Here is a 27,787-nt window from a genome sequence, read left to right on the forward strand (position 1 = left end):
ACTTTCTTTGTCACATGATGATAGCAAAAAAACATGCAAAATTTTTAATGATCATTTAAGTGCTAATTTAAACACAATAAACTCTACCATTATGTATAAATGTTCTTAGGATGGAATTAAGATGACTGCATCAAAGATTTACTTTAGAGGTGAGCATTACTGGTGCAGCACGTTAGTCCCTCATGCTCTTGGGTTGCTACAACCCATACTGGAGTGCTGGGACCAAATCCCACCTCTACATGCAGTCCAGCTTCTGCCGAATCCGCACCCCAGCAGGAAGCAGGTCAAGTATTTGAGCCACTTCACTCATATTGGCTGTGACTTAAACACTTTTCTCATTATAATTACAACAGCGGACATTGATTTGTTTCATCTCTTTGTTTCAGCATCTACGGTGTGTCAATCACTGTGCTAGGCACAAGTGAAAAAAGCTCAAACTGTGCTTTGATTTCATTAGATGATATCTTTCAGGAAATAAAAGTTATTAAATATGTATACAAATAACTATATCATTGCAAATTAAGTTTAGTGGTATGAGGAAAAAATCATGTGACCCATAGGGAAGTAGAACAGGGAGATACACTTGACGTTTATGTTAAGGAAAGGATTTTTGCTAAGCTGGAGCAAATAAAAAGCAATTAGTTTGAGGGAGTCTTCCATTTGAGAGTCTCTTCTGTGGAAGAGACTAAAGGAAGATCTTCAAAGCAAAATGAGGGTAGCAAGGAGCAAAAACGAGGAAGGAATAGTATGCAAAATCAGATCTTGCAGGGCCATTTAGTCTTTATTATGGTTTTTGTCTGTTTTTCCTTCCTTGCTTTCTTCCTTTCCCTCCCTCCCTCCTTCTCCTCCTTCCTCCCTTTTTCTCTTTTTTCTTTTTTTCTCTCCTATAACTACATCCCCCCTCCTTCTTTCTTAAAGAAAGTCTTGGGTGCTGGCCACTCATGTTAGGCACCCTGATTCAGTTCTCAGTTCACATCTAAGCCTGGCCCAGCCCTAGCTGCAGCAAACATTTAAGGAGTAAACCAGATGGGAGATCTGTTGAGATTGCTCTGTCTATCTGCCTGTCTTCCTGTCTAAAACATACATATACAACACAATCCCCATCACAATATCAATGGCATTTTTCACATAATTAGGAAAAATGTCAAAATTCATGTAAAAGCACTAAAGACTTTGAAAAAACCAACCAAACAACCCAGAACAGAAATCAAAATTGGAAGCATCACAATATCAGACTCAACTGTAAAGCTCTTGTAACCAGAACAATAATATGACAAAAAAAAAAAGATGCATAGGGGCTGGCACTGTGACTCAACAGACTAATCCTCCACCTTCAGGCATTAGCATCTCATGTGGGGGACCCGGAAGAGGCTTCTGGCCTCACATGGGGTCAGCTCTGGCTGGTGCTAATTGGGAAGTGAATCAGTAGATGGACGATCTTTCCCTTCTGTCTCCTTCTCTCTATAAAAATCTGCTTTTTCAATAAAGTAAATAAGTCTTTTTTTAAAAAATAGATGCATAGACAAATGGAACAGAGTAAATGCAATAAAGTAAAAATCCCAAAGATGAATCTGCACATATGACTTTCACAAAGGCACCAAAAACGTGCTGAAAGACAGATAAGCCTCTTCAATAAATAGTGCTGGTGAAACTGGATATGCATAAACATAATAATCAAACAAGAAAACCTTCACACCTTTCACCCTTTAGAAAAGCCAACTGAAGAAACAGAGAAAAGATTTGTCATTCATTGGTTAACTCCCCAACTGGTTGCAATGGCCAGAGCTGAGCTGATCTGAAGCCAGAGACCAAAAGCTTCATCCAGATCTCCCATGTGGGTGCAGGGTTCCAAGGGCTTGGTCCATCTTCCACTGCTTTCCCAGGCTAGAAACAAGGAGCTGAATGGGAATTGGAACAGCCAGGACACAAACCAGCACCCATATGGGATCCCAGGACTTTAAAGTTCAGGATTTAGCCATTGACCCAACACCAAGCCCCAGGGACAGATTTTGTAAGTGACTTATGGGCTTGTTTCTGTGGGACTGCAGCACGCATTGGCACATGCAAAGGCCAGGACTGAAGGCAGAGCATACCAAACGGGGCTATGACACGCATGAGATCCTGAGCCCTGTAGGGGAACTTGGGAAACTCCCATGCTAGGCTGCAGCTCGCACTGTGAAACACAACAGCTGGGGCTGAGGAATGGGAGCAGGCCTGGTAGGGAAACTGTGGGCATCCACCTGTATGTGTGTTGGCTGGTACAAGTGACAGACAACACATGACCCTGCACTAGCTGGCACACACAAGAGTCAAATCTGAGGTCACCCAAGCAAAGTCCCTTGGGGGACTCCCCGACTAGATGGCTGGATTCAGAACCTCGCCACAGGAAAAATCACACTATATGTGGTCTGACCTTGGAGTACATGTGTAGGGATAGGCCTCCCTGTTGCTGATGCCTGTTCAGTAATCAGCATGCCCAGATGCACATGGGGGACATGAGAGCCAGCTCACCTAGGCTAGCAGAGGATGTTTAGTACCTCAGTAGAGGTTGGAAAGTAGAACAGTTTGGACTACTTTTCTGGGCAAACTTTGCAACATATTGACTTTATGATACAGCTCTGTAGGCTCAGGGCTTTCCCTTCCCTTGCCCCCGCCCCCATATATACACACACTGATTTCTCCTATGTTAGTACAATAGTATAGTCCTTCATAATCATTTATAAGTCCATCATTCTGCCATTTAAGTGTATCCTGACATTGTAGGCATGGACAATGGCAGAGTCCAGAATCCTATTGGCCGGATACATTTAACAGTTTCATTGGGAATCCACCTTGGGTTTGTAAGTAGAGATACATACTGAATTTTTTTGTATCTTCACATCTGGATATGACAGTCTCCATTGCACAGTTATTATACATCCCGTTAAATGAAAAGCCATAAAACAAAATCAACAACAGGAGGAAAAATAGAAAATTCACAACAACATGAAGTTAAATAACATGCTACTGAATGACACAGGAGAAAATAGTTGCAACATTTTCCCCATCTACCTTCCTCCATGCCTCAACTGTCCCAACCCTAATCAGAAATGCACATAAGTGTGCCTCCCTTTCAACTATGTAAATATTTAAGAATTTTTAATGTAATGCATATATTAATCAAATTATGTAATCTGAAACCATAATTTTGTGTTAATTTTATTTCAAGCTAAAAATGTTTTTGCTTTTGAAGTTCACATGAGTCTAATTGTCTATCACTGTATAAGAAGTCACTGCAATATTTAGTGGCTTTCAGCAGTGTCTTGGGTTGGGGAGGGGTAGTCAAGAAGCTCAGTGTGTCAGAGCTAGAGCCTCTGACTTTGAAGCCTCTGCTGAGACTGTCATTGCCTGGAGGGCTTGCTTCCTGGGTGATCTACATGGTTGTTTTCAGGATTGATTTCTTCAAAGTCTGTTCTACTAAGGCCTCTGTTCCTTTTACACTCAAGGCCTCTTTTGATTCTTCACTGTGTTAGCCTCTCCTTACGCCATCTCATAACATGGCAGTTGTCTTCATCAGGATGGACAAGCAAAAGGTCTGGGGAGAATAGGCTAACAGAATGGAAGTCATTGTTCTTGTAACCTAATCACAGTAATAGCAGCCCATCACTGCTGCATTATCCTGTTCATTGGAAGCGGTCACCAGATCCGACTCACACCAAAAGGAAAGGGGATTACACAATGATGTGAATACCAAAAGGCAGGAATCCTTTGGGGGCCATTTCAGAAGCTGCCTCTCACAAAGTTTTGAAAAAAAAAAAAAGTTGCCTTCATTGAGCCTTTGAGAACTGCTGGTCTGTAAGACAGCCTGTTACTCGTATTGCTTCCTGAGTCACTGACAGTTAGGAGCAAATACGGAATCACTATCTAACCTTCTGATGCCATCACCATTCTCTGAAAATCTGCAAAATCTGTCTAAACAAACCAAAGGTCACAGCAAGGTCAGAACCTCTGAAGAAACCAAATCTTGGAGCAGAATTAAATCGAGTGCCATAAATATTCAGAAATTAAGATGATGAACAAGCAGTTGGCAGGGTCTGTCTGTCTTACTGTCAGTTCTGGCCACATTCTTACTCACACTTATTCATATTTTAAAACTCAAAGTGCCACTAGCTTGCGTAAAAAATAATGAAGGAATCAAAATTCTACCTCTTTCAAAGGAAGATAAATATAGAGGAACTTTGACTTGGAATTTAAACCAGCTTTACTAGTACAAACAAGAAGACAGTCAATGTCCTCAGCTATGGTGACTAGAGAAAGCCAGTTGACAGTATTTGAGTGCATACTCAGACAAAGCAGTTTCACTGAGATTTCGTATCAGTTTGTCATTGACATTGATGCTGTTCCTTATGAGCACAGTGTTAAAAACATTATCAATAGAAATTCAAGTAGAAAGTGAAGATTATTAGTAATTAAATTGAAAGCTTACAAAAAGATAATTGAAATGAAATGAGCATGATTATTTCCATAGTAGAAGTATCAGTGATTGGACAACTGCTTGCATAATTTGATGAAATAAGAATAAAGAGAACTTGAAATAATAAATGGGCGGAAGTTGGATGAGAAGAGTACCTGCTCTTCTCTAAGTACTTTGAATTCTTTGAAGATTCTTAGAAAAGTCTTTGAAACATATTCCTTGTCTCCAATTCAGTCTTTTTTCATCAGGCATGTACCATGCACCCCGACCTGAGTTAGACAGGACAAACCTGCTGTCACTGACTTACAGTCCAGCCAGGGGATAAGAGGGCTGACAGATACACAGCAGTCACAACCGGGGAAACAAGGCACTTAAGGAAACTGCAGTGGGAACCATATGTAAGTCAAGGAAGGTGTTTTAGTTATGAAAAAGCATATGTTGCATTTAGCTTTGGCTTTCATTTCTAGGACTCTTGGTTGCCTGTTAAAGCATACCATTGAAAAGAAATCTAAAATTGGGTATTCAGCCCCCTGAAAAACATGATTTTAAAATATTGTATTTGCTGTATATAGCGTACTTGATATTGTTCACTTAATAAAGAAATAACACAGAAACTAATCAGATCCACCCTCAAGTCTATTTCAGAATGCGCAACTTTTCAGTATCTCTTAGAACATACAGTGTAGATGCTCTTTTGTTGTATAAGCTGGTGAGTTGTTCCAGAGACTTAACCCAAACAGGTGATTAATTATGAAGTGAGATATTGGATTTATCAACCTAAATCAGATCAAATCATGACACATGAGTTTCCAGCAAAGTTATGAAACATTTCTGGCTTGTCAGAGCTTTCTGAACTTAGAACCTGTCTTTTAAGGCAATGAAGATAGCCTATTTGTTAATGGAAAAGATAGACTTTATAAATTAATTGTTGCAATACCCAGTGGAAATGTTTAAATAGCCAATAACATTAATCATTGCAATTAAGCGAAGGAACCCAGCACTTGTATCTTTTTCTCTTGGTATTGTATCATTCATCCCTTTGTAATAAACAATACCAGTGGGGATAAGTAGCAGATATTTCTAATGGCTTCTTTATCATAGTGCTTCTGAGTGATTATTGCCTGCCAAATGTTTAGTATAGACAGGAGAGCCACAAAAAACGTAATACTTTATGTACAAGTTTTAGAAATAATTACATTTAGCCTCTCTAAGCTTATGCCACACCTCTGGTTGAATAAATGTTGCTTTATAATGCCAATTGATGCACTAATTTAACAAATGAGGCTGAGTTTATCAGGAAGAATTTTTCACAACTGAGAATTTTTATTTCAACATTTTCCTCAAAATGTGTTACTTTGTTGTTAGAATTTTATTTCTAGAATCTCACTATTCAGTTAAATTTCATTTTTTTCTAGAATATGTAACCACCTATAGTTTGAGTTAAATAAAAATTTAAAAGTCAAATGCTATGCAGTGAGGTATTTTTTTTTTGAAAAGAGGATTTGTGATTTTGCTCTGAAAAAGAGGTACTTTTTATAATATTTTTTCTTTATTGGAAAGGTAGATTTATAAAGAGGAGAGACAGAAAAAGCTCTTCTGTCTGTTGGTTCATTCCCCAGCTGGCTACACAGCTGGAGCTGAGCTGAACCAAAGCCAGGAGCCTGGAGTTTCTTCCAGGTTTCCCATGCAAGTGCAGGGTCCCAAGGCTTTGGGCCATCCTCTACTGGTTTTCCAGACCACAAGCAGGGAGCTGGACAGGAAGTGGAACAACCTGGACAAAAACCGGTGCCTATGTGGGATCCCAGCAGTTGCAAGGCAAAGATTTAGCCACTAGACCACTGTGCCCTACCCAGACTTACTTTTTTTTTTTTACAGATTTACTTTTATTACATAGTCTCCCCAGCCACAGAAGGTTGACAACTGAGAAAAATACAGGCAAATATAGACACAACTTTTTTCTTAAAAGATTTATTTTTATTGAAAAGGCAGATTCACAGAAAGCACAGAAAGAGCTTCTGCTGGTTCACTCCCGAAGTGGCCGCCACAGCCAGAGCCGAAGCAATCGAAGCCAGGAGCCAGGCGCCTCTTCCAGGTCTCCCATGTGGGTGCAGGGTCCCAAGGCTTTGGGTCATCTTCTACTGCTTTCCCAGGTCACCAGCAGGGAGCTGGATGGGAAGTGGAGCAGTCAGCACCCATCCTGGGATCCCAGTGGATACAAGGCAAGGACTTTAGCCACTAGGCTACCGGGCCAGGCCCACAAAATCATTTTTAAAACCTTAAGTTGCCATTGAAACCCTAATGAAAGTTATTTGACACCCTCCCCGACACACATCTTCACTTTTTTTTTTCAAAACAAATTACTCTATTCATACCATGTGAACAAATATCTGCTATTTCACAATACACTTTAAAGGGTATAGTGTTACTTCATCCCCTAACCTCCCTCCTGTCCGCAATCCCCACCCTCTCTCATGTGCTTCATGCAAGCATTTTGTCTGTTCATAAAGTAAGACTCAACTGATGCTCCCAAGAAAAGTAAAAGCAAACTTATGCATCTTAAGAGTGCTCAAAAAAAACTTAACCTTGAAGTTTCAGTTTCTTCAAACTAATCAGCTTTCTCAGAGACTTTCAGAACTAGAAGTGCTGATTAGTATTTCCCACTTACAAAAACATTGTGAAAGTAGGTTTTGAATCTTAAAAAGCTATACTATCCTTGTATCTTTTGTGGCATAGAGTACAAGTTCTGTAAGGTAAGAATTGAGGACTTGTTTTTATTGTGTTGTTACATACATGCTGTAAACGAACAATCTTCCTTAAACATATTTTTATGTAGCCCTTTTGTTAGATCAACTTTGGCAAATTAAGTGTATGTTATTTTTCTCCTTTAAATACAACTTTTCTGAATGTATTTATTTATTTGAAAAAGATACATCTCCCATTTGCTGATTAGGGTTGAGTAAGGTCAAAGCCTGAAACTTAAGAACTTAATCCAGTCCCAAATGAACATCAGGGACCCAAGTAATTGAGCCACCTTCTGCTGCCTCCCAGGGTGTACACAACAGGAACCTGGAATTGGGAGCAGACTTGGAACTTAAACATAAGCACTCCTTTTTTAGTTTGGTTGGGTTTGGTGAGGAAGAGAGAGATTCCATTTACTAGTTCACTGGTTCACTCTCCAATGGCCACAACAGCCAGAGGTGGGTCCGGCTGAAGCTAGGAATCAGAAACTCCATCCAGGTTTCATGGGGTGGCAGTCACTCAAGAAATTTGGTCCATCATCCACGGATCCCCCATTACATTATCAGGAAACTATCAGAAGTGGAGCAGTCAGAACTCAAACTAAGGGATACTCACATTCCAAGTGGCAGTTTAACATGCACACCGCAATGCTGGACCGACCCGACAGCATCCTGACTGCTTGGCTCAGCTGCTGCCCCATGACTGGGCTGTTAAAAAGTTGTATTAGCTAATCATCTACATTAGTGCTTGTCTCCCTAAGCTTTCACCATTATTTTATAAGCTGTTAACCTTTCAATCTGAGAGTGAAAAATTGCATCTCATTGTATTATGCATCCCCTTAATTAGGGGCACCATTACACATTTTGAAATTATTTACCTGGCAATATATTTTCATTGTGTGAATGCCTTATGATTTTTCCTTTTTCTGTATTGGACTGCTAATTCATTTTTTGTAAGAAGATTGTGAATAGTAAATAAATTAGAGTTTTTACATTCGCTATAAGCATTTTTTCTGGTTTATAACTGCACAGACACAATTTTTTAACAGAATTTTTTCTTTTGCAATGCCAGATTTGTTAAATTATAATCTTATGATATCTAGAGCAGTTAGTTGGCTGTCATTTGATTTGCATGTGTGAGGGTTTTTTGGTTATTATTTATGGTTACCTTCTAAAAATCATTTGAACTGTTGATAAGCTTCCTCTTTGTGTGCTTTCTTTTTCATTAAACAAATCATTGCTTTTATTAATTAAAAGCCCGGTAGGTAAGAGTTTTCATACTTTAATGCTAATTCAAATTGGTGTATCTTAGCAAATAAGCTGTTTAGTCATAGTTGTTCAGCCATAAATCTCTTCTTCCAAGGCAAATATCCTTCAAAGATAAAACAAACAGGATCAAAACATAATGAAAGGTTTGAAGCTAGATTAACTTCACTTAGGTGTGGATGTTTAAAGGGAAGCACCTGAAATAGCCTTGCCTGTAAAAGGAAATCTGTGTCTTTCTTATGGATATTACAGCTACTTAATTAGTAACAATATACAGCCTTCATTTACGATGTTAAGAAATAATGAAGCAAGTAATTATTCTATGTGTACCATATGTCCCCTTAATTTATCTTTGATATATGTCTGGCTAGTAAGAAATAAAATTCTGACACCTACACACACACACACACGCACACACACACACACACAAAATCTATCTATCTATCTATCTATCTATATATATATATATATATATATAAATATATAGATATATATAAACTTTATGGCCACACAGTTACATATCACTCTTAAATCTTACACTCTCAGTTTCCTAAGATCCTTAAAGCCCGTGGTGATTTTAGCAAAATATTAAGTAGGAATAGAAAGAGAGAAATAGAAATTTGCAAAATCTCTTCAGTACTCCTGTGATAAACTTTACTAGTGATCTACTGTGCTTGTCTTGACTAAGAGAAATAATAAATATTTCTTTGATAAACAAAACACTTTAAAGTACTCATTTCATCTGCTATGTGTGTCTGTGGTAAATATGGTAAATGACCATGGCAATACAGATTCAGTGAGCTGCACTCACTAGTAGGAGTGAATTGAGAGAGTTCAGAAGGCAGCAAACGGCTTGCTCTAAGGGCAGCTGTGTCGTGCTCGGTTCTCAGGAAGCATGTCAAGGCAGGGGACTCGGGCTTTCAGCAGCTTCATTGTGAGGTGAATCTCTGTGTGCCTGAATGTCGCATTGGAAGACTATGCCCATGGAAATGTGGCTGTATGAATAGGAGGAAACTCTTCCTTTACAGTAAGCGACACCTTTCTACTCAGCATTAATACAAAGATTGTCTACTATTTAGCATTGAAATGATTTTATCAATTTTTGGAAAGAATTTTAATGGAGAGCATGGACTGCTGTAGGAAAAAAGAAAATAAACAGATTTTAATTACATTTCATCTTTCTTTACTAATGTTACAACATGTGGGGAAAGACTGATTTTCTTGGAAAAATTTGTCTTGTATACTTAGCTTTGTCAAGTTTGCTGGGGCATTTTAGAAGTGTTCCCTGCCACCCTTGCCTGCAAGAAGATTATAACATTGATTCCAAATACTACTGCAGTGAGCGTATTTGTAGTTAAATATTTTGAGATTGTACAAATACCTGCAATTAGAATAATTATATCTGTTTATAAAACTAGTGATATATTGATATATAATTTATTCATTTCTTATTTCATGGAATAGAATGGCAGGTAATATATAGAGAAAGAAGTATTTGTTTAATTGTAAAGTCAGATATATAGAGAGGTAGATCTTCCATCCAATGATTCACTCCCCATCAGCCACAGTGGCCAAAGCTGAGCCAATCCGAAGCCAGAAGACAGGAGCCCTTCTGGGTCTCCCATGGGGGTGCAGAGTCCCAAGGCTTTGGGCCATCCTCCATTGCTTTCCCAGGCTACAAGCAGGGAGCTGGATGGGAAGCAGGGCTGCTGGGATTAGAACCAGACTCCATATGGGATCCCAGCGCGTGCAAGGTGAGGACCTTAGCCACTAGGCTACTGCACCAGGCCCAAGAAACAAGTTCTGAAGAAAGGTGAACTTACCCCTGGAGAAAGGGTGGTATATGGATTAGCATAAAGAAAAGAGTCCAATGTAGAGAAAAGCAGGATAAAGGAAGAACAAGGAATACATCAAATAGAGGAGATCAGGCTGGATCATCAAGCCATTTCACAAGTATGCAAAAGCATTCAGATTTCCTTGAATAGAAAATAAAAGCCCATTATGGTGTTTATAAGACAGCAGTGAATATTTGATGGAAATAAAACTTCGAACACATTATTTCCTTGCTTGGCATTGAAAATTAATTGAAGCAGGTAGGTGATAAAAGTAAGATTATCAACTAGGAAGCAGTATTAATCTAGTATTGGTATAACTACTGGGACTGCACTAAAGACTGGCAGGTGAGGCCCCCAGCATAGTAGCATAGTGCATAAAGCCCTCACCTTGTATGCACTGGTATCCCATTATGGGCATGGGTTCATATTCCAACTGCTCCACTTCCCTTCCAACTCCCTGCTTGTGTCTTGGGAAAGCAGCAAACACCCCAAAGCCTTGTGACCCTGCACCCGCATGGGAGACCCGCAAGAAGCTCCTGGCTCCTAGTTTCGGATTGGCTCAGCTCTGGCCATTGCAGCCACTTGAGGAGTGATCCAGTGAATGGAATATTTTTCTCTCTATCTCTCCTTCTCTCTATATATCTGACTTGCCAATAAGAAAAAAAAAAAAGACTGGTGGGTGTGAGAACGAGAAAGATGTTCATATCACAAATACTGTACAGAAAATAGGATTTGGTGACCAAAGAGGTATGGAAGGGAAATCAGTCTATATATTTTTTTTAGAATTCTGTATTTTAAGCTTTTTTGCTTAAGAGATTTTAACAACATAGTACCATTAATAAAATCTTTAGTTCAATGCTAAGAACTAATTTCATATCCTTTTTGTATACTCCTAATAAACTTATGACAAAAAAGTGAAGTTCAGTTTGAGAATAATAATACAAGGTGTCAGATATAAAACTCATAAAAATGGGCTTCCAAAACTTCACTGCAAAAGCATGAAGTGCTTCTAAGCATTTTTCTCGGAGGATAATAGAAATATGCATGGGTATTTCTTTGAAATGAGAGCAATTCGGATCCTATAACCCCCTTTCTCATGTAATTGAACTTTCTGCGGAGTTTATTGCGAACAGAATGTCCAAAAGTTACTCTGACTCATAAAAATTATTCTGAAGAGCTACAACTCAAAGCATTCAAAGATAGGCTGCCTGTCAACGCTACAGTTCAAGGAGGCGTTTTTTCAGAGGCAGCCAAGGAGTGCTCAGGCTGTTGTGTTCAGACCGGAAAGAACTATGTGAACAAGGCAGGTGTGTGGATATTTAAGAGTTCTGAGGGCCTGGTGCTGTGGCCTAGTGGTTAAAGTCCTCACCTTGAATGTGCTGGGATACCCTAAGGGCGCTGGTTCTAATCCCAGAAGCCCCGTTTCCAATCCAGCTCCCTGCTTTTGTCCTGGGAAAGCAGTCGAATACGGGCTGGAAGAGCTTCTGGCTCCTTGCTTCTGAATGGCTAAGCTGTGGCCATTGCAGTCACTTGGGGAGCGAATCATCAGAAGGAAGATATTTCTCTCTCTGTGTCCTCCTCTCTGTATATCTGGCTTTGCAATAAAAATAAATAAATCTTTTTTAAGAAGTTCTGAAAGCAGCATGTAGAAAGAATTTTGTTATTCTGTTTAAGAAGGGACAGAATAAAGATGGCCCATTAGCAAAGACTCATACCAACTGTGCACAAATGTTTTGCAGTTGCTCAAGAAGTAGTTATACAAAATTTAGATAATACATCTGATATCAAAAGAGGCAGACACTGCACATTGCCCAAAGCTAACAGAATCTAAGAAAAAATAATAAGTGACAGGTCTTATGTATTATGTGTTGGGGAAAATCCTCAAGGATTAGATTAGGAAACAATTTTGAATCTGTTCTCTTTCCCTCACATGGGAATTTGTCTCTCAAGTAAGATAAGAAAATGATAGTTTACCCTGATCTAACAGAATTTCCACTAGTACTCCATAAATAATCATTAGAAATATATAGGCCTTATTTATTATCTTTGCTTAATTTAGGTAATTCCTAGAAATTCAAAGACCTATGTATAATGTTAATGCAAATACTATAAAATATTTTTTTAAAAAGCATTTGAAAATTTTCTTTGTCAGTAAAAACATAAGCAAGTTTTGGGTCTGGTGTCGTGGCATACAGTAGGCTAATGCTCCGCCTGCTAGTGCCAACATGCCACTTGGATGCTGGTTTGTGTCCCAGTTGCTCCACTTCCCATCCAGCTTTCTACATACGGCCTGCAATGGCAAGGGAACATGATCCAAGTCTTTAGACCCTGGAACCCACGTAGGAGACCAGGACGAGGCTCCTGGCTCCCAGTTTGGAATCAGCTCAGCTGTGGCCCTTGCAGCCATTTGGGTAGCGAACCAGAATATGGAAGATCTCTCTCCTTTCTCCCTTTCTCTTTTTGGTGTGTGTGTGTGTTCTTGTCCTTCTCTGTCTGTAAAATCTGCCTTTGAAATAAAAATAAATAAATCTTTAAAAAGAAAAAAACTTTCAATATTTCACACTTCAGACCATTGTAATTCAGGTTGGTGATGCAGTTTACCAAATAGTATCCTGTCAGTTTGGATGAATTAGCATATCCCTATGTCAGTTTCTACCAAAGCATAAGCTAGCTATTGAGAATAAAGTTCCCTAACCCTTAATACAAACGCTTCACACGTAGAGAAAAATGCCTGTGATTTAATTTTTGGTCATCTATAGTGCATGAAAATTACTGTGAAATGATTAGATATTAAAGAATGGGAATTATAAATACAAGTGACATAAAAAAAAGAGATTGGGGAAAGCCCAGTAAAAATAATATTAGTCTGTCTCTGCTTCCACAATTCTCAGTCCATGATGTAAAAAAGAAAATAAAATAAAATTTAAAATATGTACATGTTTGAATTTCACAGTGTTTTGGGGATCAAAGAAAATATAAATCAGTTTCATTCAACATTTGATAACCTTTTCCTTTGTCTATATATGTTGTGGCGTGAACAGTATCAGTTAAAGTATCTTCTGTGATAAGCATGCATCATAACACTACATAATAACCTGCCTTTGTTAAGATTATTACTTAACTAAATTTGCATGTTCTATAAAGTTGGATTTCTCTTATATAAAAAAGATTTAAGACTCAGGGACAGACATTTGGCGAAATGGTTAGGGTTAGTTCAAGTCCCAGTTCCACAACTGATTTCAGTATCATGCAAATATGTAATTTGGAAAGCAGAAAGTGCAAATTCAAGGGCCAGGGTCCATGCCATCCTTGTGGGACATTTGGATTGAGTTCAGGCCCAGCATGGTCATTGCGGACATTCAGAGAATTAATCAGTATATGGAAGATCTTTATCTCTTTCTATCTCCCTCCCTCCCTCTTGCTGTATGTTTCTCTTTCAAATAAAAATAACTGCACATTATAAATTAATAAACATATAGTCTTAAATCTAAGACTATATGAAATATCTAAGTTCAATAACATACAATTTTTTTGAATGTGGAAACTGTTTTAAGATTTATTTTATTTATTTGAAAAGCAAGTTTACAGAAAGAAAGAGAGATATCTTCCATCTGCTGGTTCACTCCCCAAAAGGCCTTAATTCTCAGAGCTGGGCTGATCTAAAGCAAGGATTTAGGAGCTTTCTCTAGTTTTCCCATATGGGTGCAGGGGCCCAGGGAACTGAGCCATCCTCCATTGCTTTCCCGGGCTACAAGGAGAAAGCTAACAGTGGAGCAACTGGGAAACAAACTGGCACCAATATGGGCTGCCAGCACTGCAGGCTTAGCCTACTGCGTCAATGGAATCAGCCTCCAATAATAAGCAATTTTAAACTGCCAGAAAGAAGCAATGATTACCTAAAAATCTAATATCGTGAATAAAATGAATCATCTATTCATTGTATCTTCATATTGAAACCAAAGAATCTTTCACAGGGGAAAAATGTTTTGAGAACAATACAATGGAACAGTTTTGAAGCAGTTTTTCATAAGAAGATATAGATGAATCTTAATATTTATCAAAAATAGACCCTAAAAGTACTGAAAGTGTAATGTTTTAAATACAGCAATGATATAACCATGAACAGTCCATTTCATAAAGGTCTTTTCTGTGCCTTCGTATATAACTTCTGCAAATGTCCCTTGTGGGTTGTCTTAGATGCTGGAGAACAGAGTCAAGACAGAAACACCAGAACAAAGGAAAGAGAGCAACTTGCCCAGTAATTGACATACATTTCAAAATACTACTAATATGTGCATCTTCTGGGCTTGACCTGAAAAACATATTTGAGTGCAATAGTTGAAATAGTGTCCTTGCTATCGGTTTAGTTTTTCCCACATTCTGTCATATGCCTGCTTATTTGACACTGATGCTTCTGCCACAGAAGATGTGCAAGCAAACACAATTATGGCAATTTCATGCCTTTGTGTGTGTGTTTCACCTTGCTGATAAATGATGAAATAAAAAAGAAGAAACAAAGATGCTGCTTTTGAGAATCAGTGATTAATTGTTGCCAGAAACTAAAGTTGTTCTTGGTGCAAACAGGCTGACCTTCACTCAGTTCTCTGACTGGTGGTAAATTTCTAACATCGTTGCCACCAACTTCCCAAAACTTTTTCTTTTCATTGGGAGAAATATGGTCTGATAACTGTTTGATCCTTTAATACCCTTCTGCAGAGGCCCTTCATCAATCAAAATATCTGCTACAGGTCAAAGTAATTGACTTTGCTTATTCTAGAAATATACTTTAAGAAATCATCATCAAACTTTCCATTACTTTAAAATTAAGAATGTAAATGATATTCTGTCTTATTTCTGGAACATATAATTGTATTGCTAAGTTCCTGTTCTGTTAGTTACCAGAAGAAAACGCTCATTGCCTTATCTTCAAGTAGCTTCACGGCGCTGTCATTGGTGTGGCTTCTTTGAGAATCTTCCATGTGATTTAAATATACCCTGATAGGCAAAGGGAAATAATAAAATTGTCACTTGATCTTAATTCATTCCATTATCTCAATCATTTTCTGATGTTAAGTTAGAGGCTTAGGCAAAATAACTCGATTATCTTCTGTTAAGTACTTCCCTAATAGTATCATCCACTGCACTAGAACTGCCACAGACTTAATTGGAATCCAGCGGACAATCCAGACATCTGACTTACAAAGTCTTGAATAAGCCAGGGGTAAAAGTATATCAAGGTTACTTTAAAATCCAAGGCATGAAGGAGAAGTTTCTTAGAAAAGCTACAAAGAAGGAAATGAAGTTTCAGTCCTTCTCCAAGTTACAATTTTTCGATGGGTGAAGCAAAAGTAACTAATGCAAAGTTTTCTGGATTTTTATTGTTATGTGTCTGATGTTTGTGATTCACTTAAATAAATACTAATGACATCATGACTTTTCAGTGCCTTGTGTACTTTGGTTTTAAAATGTCATTTACCTCATCTGGGCACAACTGAATATATGTGAACTAAGCTTTATTTGTATTATCTTTAATCTCAAAGATGATTCCAAGATTTTTGCTTAATTTCAAAATATGAAGCAAGTCAGGATTAGGTTTGATTAATATGAAAGTGATGGTAGGGAACAAATTAAATAATAAATGTGTGGTACTAATGCTTTAAAACTAAATGTGGTTGGTTACATTTCCCAACATTTTCTTATTTTTATCCTGTTCTTTTCAAGATATACACAGATCCAGCCAGTACTTTGACTAGTTGTAGTCTTACTTATATAGACAACATATTCCCATCATCATTTAAGAGAAAATGTAAAACCCAAAATATTGTTTCTTATCTATCAATTGCTACCTGATTCCTCTACTAGATATCCACAGATTTGAATTAGAGCTTTGTATTATAATAATACAAACATACTTTTAAAAAAAATCACATTATCAAAAAATTGAGGGCAAGTATTCAGTGTCATTTGGAATAGAATCTAAAGGGCCTAGATTCTTGACGGGAAGTGAGGTAATTATTATCTGTATACATTGAGTTCAGAATTTCATTTTGGTTTTCTGGGGCATTATCTTCCCTATTATCAGTAGAATTATACTTTAATGATTATTATTTTCACATAAGGCTTTTCTCTGAGTAATTAAAACAAACTTTTTCACTTTCATAGTACTGTACCACAACTAGCCTAAATGAGTGTTACTGTCACCATGAAACAAGCAGTGCAGAAAAAATATGATCCAAAATCATTTTTAAGAAAAATGGTAATTTATAAACTCTATTTCCTGAGTATTGATCAAAACTTAAAGCTAAGACTGGCATGTTTTTGCTGAATAGTAGGTAGGTAAGGTTTCTTACTGAAAGAAAAAAAAGCTTTTTTCAAATCATGTCCAGATATTAAAGAAAAGTTCAGGACCAGATCATTTCACTGTTGAATTCTACAAAAGTTTTAAACAACCAAGGTCGTTTCTTTCCTAACTTGAGGGAGTTAATTCAGACTCATTCAATGAGTCCAGCCTTCGCCTAATACCAAGATCAGAAGGCACAACACAAGAAGAAACCCATGCACCAATGACTGCAGTGAACACAGATATAAATCCTCAGCAAAGTACTAACAAGCAAAATTCAACAGCACACTGAAAGGATAATTCACTGTGACCAAGTGAGATCCATGGCAGAGTTGCAAAGGTAGTTCAATATATGCCAATCAATAAATAAAATATGCCACATTGACAGCAAAAGACGAAAGCCATATGATCATCTCAATAGTTGCAGAAATAAAACGTTTGATAAAGTTTTGAGATCCCTTCATGATAAAGAAAAAAAAAAGGAAACTCTGAATGAATTTGATGTAGCAGGAATGAAACTCAACACAATAAAGGTCACTTAAAGGTAAAATAAACCCATAGCTGGTATCACACTGAATTGGGAAAACCTGAACGCTTTCTAAGTTCTGAAGCAAGACAAAAATGCAGTCTCGTCACTTTTTTATTTAACACTGTGCTGAGGTCCTAGCCATATTAATCAAATAGAAGGAAATAGCTGACATCCAAATTACAAAAAATCATTTTCAGAAATGCAGTCTATGACCTCATGCCCAGAATCAGCCAGCAGCAATGTATCTGGGCCTGTTTATCCCACTTCACATCATCACTACCACTGTGACACTCTTCTCTTTCTGGGCATGAGGTGCCCAACTTGAAGGTGAGTGTCACCAATGGCTACATCCACTCCCCCCAACTTTCTGGGAAACACATGGAGCCTTCTCTTCCCCCACCCTTGGGACTTTACCGTCATGTGCGCCATCAACTTGGGCAGAGCTGCAAAGCCAGCACCACAGTTTGGTAGTGAAATGTTAGTTGTCCTTCCAGTGGACAGTGTTAAAGACCATCTTGATTGAAACAAGGAAATTAATGCTTGCAATGGTTATGAGCCCACAAAAAATTACCCTTTTGCATTGTGGATGATAATAGTACACAGCCAGAGAATTGGCATGCTGCACCCAGCAAAGAAGGATGAAAAGCGCATATTAGTGACAGATTCTGTTTTTATTTATGATCATGATAAGCTGAAGTAGACTGTCACCTACTTGGTTACCACTGACAGGAACTTTGATGAGATTCTTAGGTTCTTCTCAGCTGACAGGTAAAAGGAGGTCACCACCAGCTGATCATAATGGTGCAGGTAAGTCCTTTATACCATCCCTGAGGCAGAAGTCAGTAAACTTTTCCCTGGAGAAATCCTCCTGGACCTCCCATGTGGCAAGAAACACTTATTTCACTCCCCAGCCCTAGTTCTCTTCAAGAAGTTGGAGTTAGAGCTGCTGACTTAGCATAAGTCAGTCAGGGGAGACTGGCTGCCAGTCATGTTTCCTGTAGCAATGGCATAAAAACATCCTAGAGTAATCATATCTAAGATCTTTACATTATTATCATACTGTTGGCTTATTAAGTGCAATAGCACTAAAAGTTACTTCTGGACTTTTTTTAATTCAATGCCTCCACCAACATTCTCTTCTGTTCAGATATTGCAGACCTCTGGATGACTCTCTTTAAAATGTTCTGTGTTTGAGACAAATATTTTTAGATATCTGCCGATTTATGATCAACAAGAGAGTTGTGTTGATGGTTAAGAAAGCTTGGTTTATCATAGAGTGATGATCCATTTTTCACTTCCTAATCAAAACCCTCTGTAGTCCATTTTTAGAAAGCACCAAAACCTGAGGTTCAATTTCCTGTGTAAAAATCTAAGTGTTTAAACCCAGGAACTTAGATTATCCCAGTCGCTCCATAGTATCCAGTGTTTGTCAGTATTCAGTTATTCAGTATTCAGTCACAACAGGGGGAAATTGTTTAAATTCTGGTTTTCTAGTATATCACTGAAGAGGGAAGAGCACTTTACAAGTTGTCTTATTGTTCTTGTTATAAAACTTGTGATGAATTTCTGTCAGAAAAGGGGGTAAAGCAGGAGGTGTTAGCACGGTGACAAGTGCCGTGTGCCTTTCACACAGTGTGTTCATTTGTCAGCCTGCTCTCGTGATAAAAGCACAAAACAGTACATCTTGTGAGAAGAAAACAAGAGTATTGAACATATGTAATGGTGAGGGTATTCTTTTAGTGAGGTTCTATTTTCTTTTTGGAAATCATATAATATCCTCTATTAAGACTGGGAGTTTGGGGTGTACCATGTTTGAGAGATCAAGGATGTGGCACCATATTCTCATGTCATAACCACAAACTGCATAGCTCTGCTCATATGAACTTTTATATACTTTTGTTATCCATCAATAATATTTAATATATCAATGGAAATTAAGTACATGCATAAACAACTTCTTAAAATGCCTGGTACATATTCAGTTATTTTTAAGTATTACTTACCTTAAAAATATATCTCAATATTCATCAATGAAAAATGGAAATAAAACACTTAGGAAAACTGGTAAATAACTTATAGTTCATCTAAGTTATTTTATGAAAAATTGTGCATTCTATCATAGTATATACATCCATATAATGACATATAAATATGAAATTAACACTTAAAAGGATTTATATATAAAATATAGCTATAAATATATTTTCAAGTTTATGTAGAAATTAATAAACAATCATTTATAACTATGATTACCTGATAGTACAATGCTATGAAATTACTTTTACAATGTGTTATTAGTAAAATAGATTAATTATACCAGTAAGTACTGTCTCAATTTGACTTAAGTAAAACTTTTTACCAATGTTACTAAGATAAATAACTAATAATCTATAATCTGAAATCTCTGGGTCTCTGGTAAACCACACCCTAATGTATATAGCTCTAAAATAAAAACAGGGAAACTAGCTGGCCCAGATTTGTCATTATTTTACCCAAGAAACTTGTATAAAAAATTGTCTGTGTTTTGTTTTCTTCCTATTTGAAAGAAGAATTAGAGAAATCCTAGTCCTAGATCTTGCTCTTTTTCTATTTTATGAAGCCCTTGGCAAGATGTTACTGAGCAAAATGTAGAGCAGATGGAGTCCATATTAGTGAGCTACATAATTGTTAAAGGATGTTATAGATTTGAACACTAAAGAATAGCCTGTAGGCAAATCCTGCAAGATGCTTCACACAGGCACATAGCTACCTTCCTGTTGGCACTGCCTAGGTTGGGCAAGGGTATTCCATTCTTTCAGAGGAAAAGGCACTTCATTGTGTTTCAAAAGTCAGTTAGCTTTTATAAAAGTCAGTAATTGACATTTTTCTCATTTCTGAGATCAAATTTTCATAAATCATTCAACCTGGATAAACTTGGGAATGTGGTTGATCTGGTAATTGTTGATGTATAATAGACACATTGCAAAACATTATAGTTAAGTACTTCCTCCCAACTTGAGAGTTTTAAATGGGAAAATGTCTTAATGTAAAAAAAAAGGGGGGAGGAAACAAAAGGAAACTAAGTTTGCAGAAGCCAAAGGAAACATGACACAGACCCACCTAAGTAATCTGGGATTCTTCTGATTCTGAATTTGTAGTAATAATTATACAAAGTAGAACATATTTCAAAAAATGCTTATTCAACTTCGTATTGATGTCTTAGATCAGTAAGTCATAAGAAAGAAGTAAAAAAAAAATCCATATAGAAAAGCAGGAAGTCATAATATCCCTGTTGCAGAAAACATGTTTCTAGGTGAAGGAAAACCTAAAAACTCTACCACAATACTGTTAGCGTTGATAAAGAAATTTAGTCAAATTTTAGGATAGAAACCACAATACTGTTAGAGCTGATAAAAAAAATTTAGTCAAATTTTAGGATAGAAAAGTCACCTTGTAACAGTAGCATTTTTATTACACCAATAATAAACTTGGTGAGAAAGAAATCAAGAAATCCCATTCAAAGCAGCCAATAAATAAATAAATAAAATATATTAGACTAACTACCCAAGTGAATGATCTATACAATGACAAATAAAAAAAGGACACTGAAAATTAAAACACATTCACAGATCGGAAAAATCAGTTGTTACAATGTCCACACTATAACCTACAGATTCAATGCAATCCCAATCAAAATAGCAACAAAGTTCTTCATGGAACTAGAAATATTAATCCTAAAGTTCATAGAAAATACCGGAGAACCAGAGAAAGGGAGCATACAGGTGTAGGCATCATAATACCTGATATCAAAACATACTATCAAGCCATATTAACCTTAGTAGCATGATATTTTAAGATACCATTGAAACAAAAGTTTAAAACCCAGAAATCCATGCATTATAACCAACTGATCTTTTTTTAACCTGCATTTATTTTTATTGGAAAGGCAGATCAGATTTATGGAGAGCAGAAGATACAGAGAGTAAGATCTCCCATCAGCTGGTTCATTCCCCAAATAGTTGCAATGGCTGAAGCTGAGCCGATTCAAAGCCAGAAGCCAGGATCTTCTTCTAGGTCTCCTACAGGGATTCAGGATCCCAAGGTTTTGGGCGATCCTCTGCTGCTTTCCTGGGGCCATAAGCAGGGAGCTGAATGGGAAGTGGAACAGCCAAGACACAAACCAGCCCCTATATGGGGTCCCAGCACTTGCAAGGTGAGGACTTAGCTATTGAGGTATTGCGCTAAGCTCCCATATCCAACTGATCTTTAACAAGCATGTGAACAACAATCATTAGGGAAAGAAAGCTGTTTTTAATAAATGTTGTTGTCTCTTATATTGTGTGAAGATAAACTCAAAATGGATCAGACTTAAATGTAAATCCCAAAGCTATGAATCTAGTAGGTGAAAAATTAGGAGAATTCCTAAAGACTTGATCATAGACCATGATTTTCTTGGGTAAGATCCCTAAGACACAGCCAACAAGAGGAAAAAAAAATTTTAAATAGGATTGTGTTAAGCTAGGAATCTTCTATTCAGCAAAGAAAAAAAGAGAGCGAATGGATATATATATTGTGCTTTACTCCCAAATAATAGTGGGATTCCCATGAATGCTTAGACTTTTACATTATAATGTTTTCCTATACTTGTAATGGTACATTTATGTATCAGAAAGTTAAACTTATAATGGTGAACTGAGTGTGTTATTGTGGTAACTCAGGACAAATAGAGAGAGGCATGAACCCTTATGCTTTTAGATATACATTATGGGAATAATTAATGAGTGAGTAAAAAAGTTCATAGCAGACAAATGAGAGAAAATTTTCTGTACACAAGGATTTGTATCCATATATGGAAAGAGCTCAGCAGTAGGAAAAAAATTTGAATTTTAAAATGGACAATTGATTTCAGTAGACATTTCTCAAGAACAGACATATAAATAGCTAACAATTATATGAAAAGATTTTCAGCATCACTAATCACCAAGGAAATGCAAAGAAACCACAATGAGTTATTCTATCACCCAGTTAGATAGCTATTATCTAAGCAGCAAAAGCTAACAAATGCTGGCACAGACAGGAAGAAGGCAAACTCCCTCAGCTATCCATGAGAATGTAAATTAGTATAATCATTGTTGTATACAGCATCAATATTCCTCAGAAAATGAAAATGAAACTACCTTATGATCTAACAGCCAACTACTGAGTATATCCAAAGTGGAGGAGCGGGGGAAATCAGTGTATCAAAGAGATACCTGGACTCACAAATTTATCACTCTCCATCACAAAGATATAGAATCAACTAAGATATCCATCAGTAGATGAGTCAAGAAAATAGGCTGTATACATATGAAGTGGAATACTATTTTACCAAAGAAGGAAATTCTGTCACTTGTGATAGAACTGAAGGCTTTTAAACAAAATATGCCAAGTACAGAAAGACAAATTCAGCATCTTCTTACCTACCTCTGGAAAATAGCAACTTGGTCTGATAGTATTGCCAAGACTACTGGAGATTAGGGAGAGCAGTGGGGAGGAGGAATACAAAGGTGTTGTATAACAGGTACCAAAAAGCAGTTAGAGAGAAGGGATACGGTCTAGTGTTCTACAGCAAAATAGGATAACTGTGGCTCACAAAATATTATATAGTTTATAAAGAACTTAAAAAGGAATTTTGACAGCCTCCCAAAACAGAGATATAATAAATATTTAAGGAGACAGAAATTCTGATTACCCTAATAATACTCATTCCACAATGTATTCTGTACCTAATTATCACACCACACCCATAAATGTGTGCAATTATTAGTATAAATTTTAAGTCAAATTTTAACAAACTGTATGCAAAAAAATACAATGAATGGCCTGTCAAGATTTATGCTGAGAACTGTTTGTCAACATTAATTCAATATACTATTGGATTTTAATAATAACTTAAAATTGGATAATGTAGTTGTGTAATTGTAACATTTTTCTCCTCCGCAACTCAAGTTAATGGAACTTCATCTTAAAGGATCATGAAGTCCCATGAATCACAGTATTCAGAGCGTATGAGATGGCATTCATTTTTACCACTAGGAAAGTCCAACTAATACAGAGTGATCTGTAAACGCAATGAATCTTTTAGTGCGTCACTTAGTTCATTAGACTGTTTTAATAGATATATAGTATTTATATATAGTTTACAGTTGAGAAATTTGTAGTAATAAGCTTAGACAAGATTGAAAATTTTACTCTAAGACCATTACTACATTTCTTAAAGCAGAGATTCTGAAGCTGAAATAGTTTGTTCTCTGGTTGTTTTCTATCAACGGATTTCTTGATACGTGCAGAATCATCCATAAGCTTAAACTGGTTTCCAGCGTTGTGTGCAGTCGGTTCATCTATTCCTTCCAGAAACCCCTTTGAGTATGGCACTAAGAATAGCCCCATTCCTTTAGTGTCTAGTTCTGCGCTGTGTTTATTTGCAGAGGACCCTCATGCATGAATCCATACAAATGAGGCAAACTGCTAACTGAAGTGACTGGACTGTGTCACTCCCCAGTCTTTGAGGAGGAAAGGTTGCATTTATGAAACTGCTAGGCATGAGTTTCACTCATAAGAAATATTTCGGGGGGCGGTAACATCAAACAAGATTTATAGTTTTGGTTTTAATGCTTTCTGTAGAGAAAAGCAGAGGAAGGAAAGGCAATGATCAAATTTAGTCATCTTTCTCCAAGTGAAACATGTGGATCCCCAGGCATGGGCCCTTTGCTCTCAGGGTAGCCTAAAAAACACTGCAGAATGGACTTCTGGATTTTGACTCTGTTTTCTGCTTAATTGGCCGTTTTGTAATCAGCTAAATTCAATTTCCTTTGACTAAAAAGCCTATATGATAATTCCTAGCCTATACTAAGAAATAGGAACTTATAAAATAATGTAGCATCGACACTGTTAGAACCTCATTTTAAAATTTTTTGTTTATTTTAGTTATTTTCATGCTACTGGGACATGAGATTCTTTCCACTCAGTCACCTAACTGCAGGTTTTATTTTCATTGCTAACTCTGAAGAAAAAAAAAATGCATAGAATTATACAATGTATCAACCAATATGCCACTTATTTAAATAGGTAGATAATAAGTGTTAGTAAGATTGTTAGTATTTCCATGCTGAAATGGGTGCAACTCCTAAGGAAAAGTCATTTTTAAATTACTCTATACTTAATGTGCCATCCTGTCATTGCACAGTGAATGATTCACCCACAACCTTAATGCAAGTAAATGTGTTAGAATGAATACCATGTATACTTCTTGAGGCATCTAATGCTGACATAATCTGAGGATTTGAGGTAAAGTTTGTGTTGTCACTGTTTTTTTTTTAACCTGAAATACTTGGCACTCTGCACTGAAGTGTCTCTCATTTATAATAATGCTCTGTTCTTAACATGACTGCCAGGACTTTGTGGTCCCAAGCAAATCATACCCTTTTTCAGCTAAAATAACCCTAACTAATTACTCTTTCTTTTCTTATTTTTCTTCTTTCTGCCCCCCAACTTAGGTTAGAAAGGCTGGTGGAGGTGCTGCGGAGGAAGGTTGGAACAGGGACCATAAGGACAGTGATCTGACTGAACAACGACAGTCTGGGGAAGTGATCGCATCTGGTGACCAGGCTGCTTCATTCAACGCTGTGTAAACACTAAAGCCTTAACTTAGCAAACAGTTGTTAGAAGTGGGACACTCCAACCACATTCCAAGCTGAGATAAAATCAAATCACAAATGTTTAACCACTTTGCTGCTGACTTGAGTTATTATCCAAATATATTAACCACAGACTTTTACCGATGGGTAGCTATAAGGTTGCAGCTTATTTTCTAATCATTTTATAGCTCAATGTCTTTAAATCTTTTACTGAGAGACTGTTGTAGAACCATGGTGAAGTTGGTCGGGATCATATTTTTCACATATGGCCCTTTCTGAATCAAACAAAGTAAATATTGTCTAAGCCTTAATCCACTGTGTTAGGTCAAAACTTCAAATACATGCATTTTCCAATATAGAATATGTTCCTTAACTCATGAGAGTCCCAAACAGAACAGTCTATATAGTCTTCCTTCAATGCATATATGTCATCTTTGTTATTATTAAGGAACATCACATATAAATGCCATAAAATAAATGTATAACTTGCTTTATTAAGAGTTAGACTCATTACGTTGTGGTTTTGTTTCACTATAAACAATACAGAGTGTTCTCAATAAAGAGAAGTTGCTAATGTGTACTTACAAGTTAGTGTTGTCAGTATTTTCAATGTTGAGTCATAGTAATTACCTAAGCTCTACTTAAGCTACAAAATCACCGAGACTTTGTCTAATAGGTTGGGACACTATGAGCTTGAATATTAGCATGTGCCAGCGTGTCTATCCTAAAATGCAAGAAGCCATTGAATCTAAGTATTTTCATTTATCATCATGTTGGTGGAGGAGGGTATCTATTGTACAGAAAAACTACAATGTGGTACAGAGATTAAGAAAAAATTAAACCTGCACTTTAGTCCAGGTTGCCTACCTTTTATTTTATGAAAATATGACTAAAAATAGTAAGTGTAGTAATCACTTCTGAGGATTTGAAACTATGAATAAAACTGAAATTTTATGTATTTGGAATTGGGGAAATATCTTCATTTTTGAATTGACTCCACAGGTAATTCAGTCTAAAAGATTATGCAGTTAAATGTTGAACCTACTTAAATTCATAAAAATTGCATGTTTTAAATTAATCTTCAATATTGACCCAAATTTCATTTCCTGCCCTCAGGATAAGTATTTTCAGAACAATAATTATACCATTCTTTCATTTACTGTTGAGAATTACTCACTTTAGCTTTTTTTATTCTACAGGAAAATGTAAGCTCATCTTTATCATAAAGACAAGAAGTCACAAGGCTATTTCTTCCTTATTAAATCTAGATCTGTTAAACTGGCCATTAGAATAATCCAATGCATTTAAATTTAGAATTTACTCATGTGGCCTGCTGCAAATGATTTTTTAAATTATCAAAATTAGAAAATAAGGTACAACAGAGATTAAAAATTAACGAACTGGACTTTCTCTGTAGTCCTAATGAGTGTTATAGCTTCTCAGGCGAGGGACTATGGAGAGACACTTGTAATATTTTGGTCCTCTATCTGGATTCTAATGAAAACCTGAAATGACTCCCCAAACTGGAGCTAATAAAGTTATATGGGAGATTTAGTAAGCATTTCAAAATCAGTCACAAGTAAATGTTAATTTAGACTTGAAGACAAACTTATCAAGTTTGCCTGGGATTTTAGAAAACACAAAGTGTAGCATTAAGACATTTTACAGTTTTGTATTTTTTTATAGCTGAATGATCAGATGAGAGCAACTAATTTCTGTAATCAGTCTCTGGGTGGTTATAAAGTTATGTGTATAAAACAGTTCTGACATTCACTGTTGTTAAATATCAGTAATCTTCCAAAATATCTTACGTCTTTGAAAATGAAAATGCTACAATATTATAAAGTATTAGAGCCGAATATTAGTTGACTTTCTGTACTTTGGAATGCTCTCATTTTTATATGAACAATGACCTCCCTTACTCAGTAAAGATCAGTTATCTACATTCTCAATAATAAATGCAACTTCAGAATCATTCCTCATTGCTCAGAAATGTTTTTTGAGTTTGAATCCAACATGATGAAGTCTGACTCCTAAAATAATCCAGTAGTGAACTTCTTGTACAAATAAGTCATTCAGAAGAAAGGCAGAAAAGATAATACTAACGTGTCTTTTCACCTCTTTTTGTTTGTTTGTTTGATTCTGTCAACAGCCATATTGTAATAACAATAAAGTATGCATCTCAACTATATAATAGTAATTATTAGAGTAACTTTAATATTTCTGTTATTGTTATTCCATTCATTCTACAGATAAAGAAACAAACTCAGACTTTTGGAACTTCCCAAGGACTGTCCAATACTTAGGACCAAAACAGCTGTATGTCTCAAACACTGTCTAAAAATAAGTAGAGATTTCAAGTCTTATGATTTCCGTTGTTGTACCATTTCTTTTACACACAAATGAATTCTTTAATAATCAAAATATTGTGCATATTTGTTTCAGTGAAGTATAGTAATGAGGACTGAGTATGTAAATAGCATCACAATATTAATCACCTCTCTGGTATTATAATAATGGCATCTCTGCTTCAGCCCTCACTAATTAGGAATATTGTGACAGTTCATTGATAATAAAACCTAACCTTGAGTCACTCTGTAGTATTTTTAATGTGCTCTGATGATAAAATCTGACAGTGTAGTTTTGTAAAATAACGGTGTGGACATCCTAAGGCAAATGTTAGAGGTAAAACTACTTAGAAGCTATTGATTATTACTGAAGACGGGCAGTTATAGCAAAATTATTAGTTATATTACCTAGGAACTGTTATTACTAACTTTTTTTTTTTAAAGATTTATTTTATTTTTATTACAAAGTCAGATACACTGAGAGGAGGAGAGATAGAGAGGAAGTGGAGCTGCCGGGATAAGAACCAGCGGCCATATGGGATCAAGGCGAGGACCTTAGCCACTAGGCCACACTTTCGAGCCCAGTTATTACTAACTTTTAAAATGAGCCACTGTTAAAATTA

The 27,787-nt window shown here is 36.6% G+C and overlaps 1 protein-coding gene across 2 annotated transcripts in view; it reads left to right on the forward strand.

Annotated features, from left to right (window-relative positions):
* MIPOL1 (mirror-image polydactyly 1) overlaps positions 1–25,396 on the forward strand; it is a 267,009-nt gene extending 241,613 nt beyond the window's left edge. For both annotated transcript variants that reach the window (XM_058666357.1, XM_004584777.3), the window contains exon 14: positions 24,676–25,396. In XM_058666357.1, the coding sequence (XP_058522340.1) occupies positions 24,676–24,742 (67 nt within the window). In that variant the 3' untranslated portion in view covers positions 24,743–25,396. The remainder of the gene's footprint in view (positions 1–24,675) is intronic.
* Positions 25,397–27,787: the final 2,391 nt, after the last annotated feature.

This window comes from Ochotona princeps, chromosome 6 (genome assembly GCF_030435755.1).
Source record: "Ochotona princeps isolate mOchPri1 chromosome 6, mOchPri1.hap1, whole genome shotgun sequence".
Lineage (NCBI taxonomy): Eukaryota > Metazoa > Chordata > Mammalia > Lagomorpha > Ochotonidae > Ochotona > Ochotona princeps.